Here is an 8,940-nt window from a genome sequence, read left to right as displayed (position 1 = left end):
CAAAGACAACAATAACAACACACAGACACAAATTAGGCAAAATCACATGACGTAAAAGAATAATCAAATCAATTGTATAGAAATTTCCTAAAAGAATTAATAATAGCTCCAAATGTAATATAAAGTTATACTAACCTATACTAAAAACTAAATAGACAACTTCAAATAGAATGCATTCTTGAAATTGAAAGTTGAAACATGGCTAACCTCAAGAAAGCATAATACATATATGAAAGCTCCACATTGACAACCTCCAAACTTATTAGCAAGAAAGAAATGACAACCTCCAAACTTAACTGGAACAATTTTATTATGCAAACAATTGTTTTATATCCTTTTTGTACGAGTCATCATAGCAGTGGTGGCTCTAGAAATTTTTGTTAGGGTGGTCACTAACAAAATTTAATAAAGAGACAATTTCAAAATAATAACGTCACAAAAAAAAAAAAACGCAAATACATAAAATATTACCATTTTTTGTATTAACAAAGAGAATAAGAAAAAAATAGACTAATAAAAGATAAAGTGCAAATTGAAAATACTGATTTGAGAATAATAAAGTAATCATAATAATTTCATAAAAAATTTTATGCAACAAGTTGTTAGCCTATTATTGGTGGGTAAAACATGTAAATATTGAACCCGAATTAGAATTAGTAATATCTTACCACATAGGATTTATTGTAAAATGTTGTGAATGTAATATTACTCTTATATTTATTGAACTCAAATTCTTATGAGTCTCAAGTAAAAGTGTTCAACATTTTTATTAGGGTAGTTAAAATATGTTGATTTAGTAAATAATATATATATTTTTAAAAATTATATACAATATTTTCAAGTCATAGTGATCCTAGAACATATTAATTTAATATAATTATTTATATAAATTTTTTTTTTGACAAGTGAGGGAGTATAGCTGCCAGTGCAACATAGACTTGTTTTTGGTAAGCAGTCATCATAGACTGTATACCATTAGGCCGGTGATAAGGTGATAAATTTTTGCATGTGTGACTTATTCAGTTATTTCTACATGCTTTTCATGCCTAGGTGAGAAGCCAAAGTTTCATTTTGGGCATCTTTTTGTTCAACTTGGGGACCCCAACCTATCTTATCTATCCCTTTTTGGGTTTTTTGTGAGGATTTTGATGGGGCAAGTTTTCCTATGTTGTCTTTGCCCACATTTGGGCTTCCTGTTCAATACTATTTTACTTACACAAAAAAAAAAAAAAAAAGTTGCTGGCTTGAACGTGTAGTTAGGTGCTAGGTGCCACTTAATACGACTTTTTAGATTACTTTGCTCTTAGGTGGAAGCATTTAGAGCTGTTTGGTTTGATTGATGACGGGTAATATGACTTTTTACTTTGCTTTTAGGCAGAAGCATTTGGAATCATGGAAGTAGAGCTAGAGCATCAGGATTGATTTATTTCAATTCTATCATATTTTTCCATCTAAAAAATTACTTTATCAATTATACAATATCATTTTTTAATATATCTAATATCTCAACTTTTATTTTTCTATTCTACTCATTAAAATAATATATCTTTACAATAAAATATGTTTTTTCCTTTTTTGTTTTTTCCTAATTTTATCCTCCACATGCGCATACCTTCCAGAATCCTCAATTATTTTACTTTTCATCTTCATCCAGACTCCTCCTCCATTATCCAAATCAACCCAACTCCTCCATCATCCATATCAACCTAGATCGACGAAACTAGAAAAAAAAAAAACCATCACGCCGATCACAACACCACAGCCACCACAACGTTGATCACATATACCAGCAAACCCGGAAAAAAAAAAAACTATTAACACCCACGCCAATCACAACGCCACAGCCACCACAGCTCCACCGATCTTCGCCACGCCAACCTCGCCACCCACCGATCTCCACCACGCCGTTCTCGTCAAAACCCACGCCAATCTCCACCATTCTCAATTACACCACCCACCTCTGTTGAGAAAAATCCAGCCAAATTAAAATAAAAAATCAAAATCAATCATCAAACCCAGCAAACCCATCAGAACAAATCCCCCAAACGTCAATCCAAATCCGACCCAAACGCCGAAAACCCATGAACAAATCCATGTCGGAAACCCATGAACAAACTCATGACCTCCACGCCTCCACCACAGAAGCTGATCGAGCCTCCACGCCGTTGCCTCCATGCTGTTGAAGAAGAGAGGGTAGAAAGAAAAGAGAGTAGAAAGAAAGAGAGAGAAAGATAATGAAAATTATGATTTGCAGAGAGAGGAGAGAGAGGACCAAACCGATTAAAAAATATTTTTTTGTTTTTACCATTGAGCTACTATGCGATTCTACATTTAGATTCGCACATTGTAGCTCAATTGTATTTTTGTTTTTTGCCATAGTTGTATTTTACAACTTCTAATGGAGTTCTCTTTTAGGCTTGAATTGTAAACTACTTTGGGATTTGGCCTACATTTGGAATTGGCCCATTAATGCTGATGCTCTTACAGGGACAAAGTTGTAATTTTCCTCAATTAATGGGTTCCATTCGCATGTAAAGTCACCATCAATGATAGAGCAATAATGCTCACCAACATTTCTCTATAATTTTCACTTTCCCTTACCATTATTTTCCAGCTTCCTCCATTGTTCTCTGTTTCCCTTACCATTATTTTTTTTCCCCTTATTTCGCTCTTACAACGTGAACTCAAATATTTAACCATGAAATTGAACATGCAATGGATCAATAGGGGAATAAAAATCACCAGACCCATCATCACAAAACCCAATTATGACACAACAGACCCTTCATCCATCATTAGCCGGACAACATGTTTCAAGAAACAGAGAGGGAGATAGATTGGAAAATTTTAAAGGGAAGAAGAAAATGATTGGAAAATTTAATATTTTTTTATTAAAATGCTGACATGTTATTTTTTAAAAGCGAAAATAAATTTATTATTATTAATTTATTAGTCAAGTTAGAATTTACTAGGCAAACAGTGCACTTTGTTTGCCATGTAGGAATTTTATGTTAGTTGGTTGACGGTAGGGACCAAAATGGATATGATTTTTTTTTTTCTCCAGGGGCCCAGGTAGGCACAACTAAAAGTTAGGGATCAAAACGAGAATTGATCCAAAATGTAATGATTAAAAATGAATTTTCTCTTTGCTTTTTAAAGAAATTAATAGATAATAATTAGAAGGAATTGATGGAGGTTAGAGGATGAGCCATTTTAATCATACCCTCCTAATCTTTAGTTTTACAAAATATGGCGTATCATTATTATATGCATTGACAAAAGGACAAATGTTACTATTAAGTGCATTCATTAGTTTTATAGATCCAATTTTTATTATACATAATAAATAGGCAAATATTCTGTGTTAAGATCTGTTTAATTTTATTTATTATTTATCTTCAATAATATACAATCTTATCTTATAGTGACATCCACTAATCATATAACGGCTTTGAGGGATTCATATCCCGTGCAATAGTTACAATCCCAACCATTTATTTAATTCAACGCATAAAAAATTGACACCTAACAAAGATAGCTCATCAATCTGTGTGACACCATCTTCTGCCCTTGCTCTTTTCTCTTTTCTCTCTACCTTTCAGCTACCCAAAAGAAAAACAAAAAGAAACTCTCTTTCTTCAGATCTTTCACTATCCAAAATTCAAAAACTCTCTCACACCATTGCTTAATCTCCATGGCTATAGCTAGTAGCCACCACGTCCCACGCCTCTACTGCCGGCGGTAGTTCCGGTACGTTCCCGTCTCTCTCCTTTGGCCGCTGGAGGTGCTATTGCCGGTGCCACCACCACTGGTGGCCGCCGGGTCCTCCTCTCTCTCTCTCTCTCTATATATATATATATATATATTGTCTTTTCTCTTTTATTTTCTTTTTGTTTCTCTTTATATTTGCCTTTTAGAAGTGACTAAATCCCTTAGAGTTTTGTTTAGTGGCTGGGTCTCTTTTTGCTTCCACTCACACCTATTGTCGTTGGCAGTGCCTCTCACCGGCATCACAGCCATAGGTGGCCGTGGGTCCAACTCTCTTATTCTTTATTTTCTTTCTCTTTGGTTATGACGCTGATGAGGGGCATTGCCAACGACGATAGGTGTGAGTAGAAGCAAAAAGAGACCCAATCACTAAACAAAACTCTAAGGGATTCAGTCACTTCTAAAAGGAAAATAAAAAGAGAAACAAAAAGAAAAATAAAAGAGAAAAGACAATATAGAGAGAGAGGAGGACCCAGCGGCCACCAGTGGTGGTGGCACTAGCGATAGCACCTCCAGCGGCCGAAGGAGAGAGATAGGAATGTACAGGAACTACTGCCGGCAGTGGAGGTGTGGGACGCGGTGGTTGCTATAGCCATGGAGATTCAGCAATGGTGTGAGAGAGTTTTGAATTTTGGATAGTGAAAGATCTAAAGAAAGAGGGTTTTTTTTTGTTTTTTTTGGTAGCTGAAAGGAAAAGAGAAAAGAGAAAAGAGCAAGGCCAGAAGGTGGTGTCACATGGATTGATAAGCTGTCTTTGTTAGGTGTCAATTTTTTATACGTTGGATTAAATAAACAGTTGGGATTGTAACTATTGCACGCCGTGCAATACCTAGCTATTGCACGAGATATGAATCTAGCTTTGAGCTGCCTTAAAAGGCAAGTCATCACTTATAATTGTTGTCTTTGTCCTGCCATTGAAGGTAAGGGTCCAATCTTTTCCTGAAAAGTTTATGAGGCAAGAAAAATGCGTATTTTTGTTAGTTTGAAAACTACTTATTTTTTATAATTTATTTGTATAATGTGAGATAAAAAGTTAAAATTTAATTTTTTTATTATTTAAAATAAAATTGAAACAAAAATTAATTTGAGACCACAGTAGATAATTTAAGCCAAAAAAAAAAAATTTATATAATTTGTTAGCAGCATCACAATATTTCCTTGTAAGTCGGGTTTCTCTCTTAACATCTCTTAACAACTACTGAGATAGTTTTTCCTGTGTCTTGACATTTCACCTAGAGGGTAAGAGCAATAGATCATGCATAATCTTGCAAAATACAAAAGTAGTCAATTTTAGACATTTTAAGCAAAAAAACACCTATATCAATTGGTGTAAAATTGTGCATAAATGTACAAGTGCTACAGTAACTGTGCATATATGCATGGTTACTTTAACTCGTGCATTTAATATTTTAGTATTTTTTGGTAGTGTTGGGTATGTGAGAGAGAGAGGGGTAGTGAGTGAGGAAATAATAAAAAATTATAAAAGAATGAATATTTTATTGAATAAATGTATCGAATAGATAGATTGATATATGCGTTTTGTAAAAATGGGTGCTTATTGCTGAAAACTGAAAACACTGTAGCAAAATAATTTTTAAATGGGTAAAAAACACTGTTCATGCCAAAAGTTACTGTTCATTGGCCTAAAATCACTGTTCATGGCCAATGAACAGTAACAAACACGTGTAAAAAAAAAAAAAAAAAACTCTGGACGTGGATGCGCATTTGCCTATCCAAACGCCCTCTTAAAATAGAAAAAGTAATTTCTTTAGGCAAAATAGAAGAAAATTTTGCATAAGCTGACGCAATTGCTTTACAACCACTCTATAAGTTTTTTCCCCTAATTAGAGGCCAAAGTGGCCGGGGAATCTACCAGACTCCTGTTTTCACCTATGTTTATACGCTCAAAGTTGATACTTGAAAAGCTGTCCAGCAACTTTTGTGTGTCAGATCTCTAGGCTACCAGGCTTGCATTCTTCAGAATCTTCACACAGTAATACCTGTTACCATTTATTTCAGGTTTTACATACGCTCTACGGCATCCAACTTTTTTTAATGAAATTATTAGACTTGTGAACTGTTAGCATAATCATCTGACCATAAACTTAAGAATTTTTGTATTATCCAACTTTTGTTTTTATGTGGTTTCATTGTTTTTTTTGTTGTCATATTTGAATAGAAAGAAAAAAACATATGTTCAAGAATATGAATTGTTGATCATGTTGGAAAGGCTAAACTTCAAACGCCCTTGCAAATCTCCCCCCAAATGAATGCGTCTCATAGGCAATCAAGGACAAGCATATCAGCTTTATTTAGACTACAAAAATAGAAACATCTTACATGACATGTTGACTTAAAAAAAGAAAGTAACTACAGTACATAATTTTATTTTGTGTAGAGCTCAAAGTTCGATAACCTTGGCGTTGGAACAGCAACTATTGGGTTCAATTTTTTGGTAACAATACCAAAATTGTCAGAAAATTCCAACTCTGTACCATGTGGTAATTTCCACTCAAATGAATGCAAGAGCGAACCTAAGATGTACATCAAAGTTTTTTCTGCTAATGGAAGCCCTGCACATATTCTTCTCCCAGATCCAAATGGAATATAATTAAAATTGTTGCCAGAATAATCCAAATTGCTAGGCTCATTTAGGAACCTCTCTGGTTGAAATTCCAATGGATTCTCCCAAAGCTTTGGGTCCCTATGTATCACCCAAACATTTAACCAAACCATACAACCTTTGGGTATGTAGTACCCACCAACAGTGCTAGATTGGCTTGGACAACGAGGCACTAGGAAGGGAAGCGCGGGGTGCAAGCGGAACGTCTCTTTAATGACGGCATCTAAATAGTGTAATTTGGGCAAATGGGATTCTTCAACTAAGCTATCCAAACCCACAAATTCTGTTAGCTCTTCATTGACTTTCCTCATTGCCTCTGGATGCTGCATCAGCTCTGCCATCGCCCATTCCACCATGGTTGATGTGGTATCAGCTCCGCCCACCAATATGTCCTGTTAAAAAGATAAATAAAGTACTCAATTGGAAGTGGCAAGCAAAATATGAACCCAATATGTTTTGATGTTTAAGAAAATTTATACTAGAAGCTCCATTAATATATGCTATTGCCCCACCAAACCACCCGCCACCCTTTCCTCTACTTCTAACTAGAAAAAAGAAAAAAGAAAAAGAAAAAAAGACATGCTGAATTGCCAAGAGCTTTGTAGCTCAACAGGCACTTTTTAGTGTTTCCCACCAAGATGTACAGTGTTCAATCCCCCTGCTTACATTGTTGTAACAATCAAATTATCATAAACAATTGATCTGTATTCAGCAGTCCAATGACAGGACTCAAAATGGGGTGAGCCTAGTCTAACAATGTATTAGTTCAATTAGTGGATCCATCCAGGTCGCACACTAAATTAATGGAGCACAAGCCACAAAGTAGAAGGTTGGGCATACTGAAAGCATGCCCTTCAGTTGCCTCATGCTAATTGATGTTGCAGCACCATCTTGTTCCCTTAACTCCAAGAGAAGTTGCAAGAAGTCCTTCCTTTGTTCCATCTTTCCAGTACCCTCCTTTTTGCCTATGTTAGAATTCATCCTTTTTTCAATGACTGAATCAAGAATGCGCTCAATATATTGCACAATCCTCTTTCCTTTTCTCTCAATCCCTTGTAAATCAAACATTGCAAGCACTGGGAAAAAGTCCGAGACATTTGGTTTTGCCATGAGCACCATCTGTTCCCCCACTAATCTTTTAAACTCAGCTCCAATTTTAGTCCCTTCCTCTCCTTGTAGCGAGTCACCCCACACCATGTTCATGACCGCGTTTACTCCAGTCACAAATGCCAATACCCCGAGATCTATGGGAGTGCCTATTTTGTCATACACATTTCTAATAGACTTCTTAACTTCTTCTCTTCGTAGGGTGTAAGAACTATCAAGATTTGCATTACTTAGCATTTCTCGCACAAATATCTTGCGCAACTTCTTCCACTCAGGCCCATATGATGAAAATGCAATATCTGATCCCCCATATGTGGCAACTAGTGCGGCTACGGGAGGGTCACGGTTGGCGAATATTGTGTCTTGGTCACGAACCACTTCTTTCACCAGTGATGGTGAACTTACCACCACACATAATTTATGTCCAAGCCAAACCTTGTAGATAGGTCCATAGACCCCTGCCAGTTCCTCAAATTTCCTATGAAGGTTTGTACCTAGAAAGGGAAGGTACCCAAGTAGTGGCAAGCCACGTGGACCTGGTGGCAATGGAGGCTTTCTTGGTTTCTTGGCTGCCCATAAGAACCAGATCAACACTGCGAATATAGAGACTAAAGCAGTGAGATTTACTCTAGAAAGTCCATCTTTGTCGTTGCTAGCAATCCACCACGACCACATGGCGGAAACTGCATTCAACATGTCAGGCTTCGTGAATGTAAAACAGAAAATGCAAGAATTAAGAATAGGAAATCTCAAAAATTGAAATGTTTAATGCAGAAGATCTGTGACTTCTTCGGGTATATATTTTGCACTTGATAGAGGAAATATCTGTTATCCGATTTGAAAAGGACTCTAGTGGCTCTTTTTTCAAAAGGATTTTGTGGCTCTTTTTTCATATTTGAAAAGAACTCTAGTGGCTCTTTTTTCAAAAGGATTTTAGTGGCTATTTTTTCATATTAGATATTTTCTCTATCAAGATGATAAAGGGCCTGTTTGTTTAGGCGTTTACATTGCACAGAACGGCAGTTTCGCAAATCGTGATTCAGGGATTGCGTTTGGCTAGGCGATATCTGCGGGATTGCGTTTTCAATTCCGCAGATTTTCGCGATTCCGAAAACGAAAATTTCTACTGCTTTTTCAGCATTGCGCGTTGGGACGATTTGGTTGCCGCTAATTGTTTTGCGTGGTTCAGGAATTTTTTACCGAAATCCCAGCCTACCCCTTCTCCATATATGTATATATATGGAGAAGGGATAGGCTTAGTTGCTCAGTTGCTCACTTATTTCTTCTCTGTTATTGCTCAATTGCTCTCTCCGATTACCGTCGTTTTTCTGCGTCTGCATCACGATTTCCAGGTAAGCATTCTCATATCTCATTAGTCTTGGTTCTCTACTCATCAATTTTAGATATTCACTGATTTCTTCTCTGTTATTGCTCAGTTGCTC

The 8,940-nt window shown here is 36.2% G+C and overlaps 1 protein-coding gene across 1 annotated transcript; it reads right to left on the bottom strand.

Moving 5' to 3' along the window:
- Positions 1 to 6,050: 6,050 nt before the first annotated feature.
- LOC142613042 (3,9-dihydroxypterocarpan 6A-monooxygenase-like) lies at positions 6,051 to 8,346 on the bottom strand. Its single transcript, XM_075785223.1, has 2 exons — positions 7,232 to 8,346; positions 6,051 to 6,783 (listed from the first exon to the last, which is right to left on the bottom strand). The coding sequence occupies exons 1-2, from the start codon at positions 8,192 to 8,194 to the stop codon at positions 6,154 to 6,156; spliced, it is 1,593 nt and encodes a 530-aa protein (XP_075641338.1). The 5' UTR covers positions 8,195 to 8,346; the 3' UTR covers positions 6,051 to 6,153.
- Positions 8,347 to 8,940: the final 594 nt, after the last annotated feature.

This window comes from Castanea sativa, chromosome 10, assembly GCF_040712315.1.
Source record: "Castanea sativa cultivar Marrone di Chiusa Pesio chromosome 10, ASM4071231v1".
NCBI classification, from domain to species: Eukaryota; Viridiplantae; Streptophyta; class Magnoliopsida; order Fagales; family Fagaceae; genus Castanea; species Castanea sativa.
The sequence above is the reverse complement of the archived record's forward strand: the minus strand, read 5'-3'. Positions and strand labels throughout refer to the sequence as shown.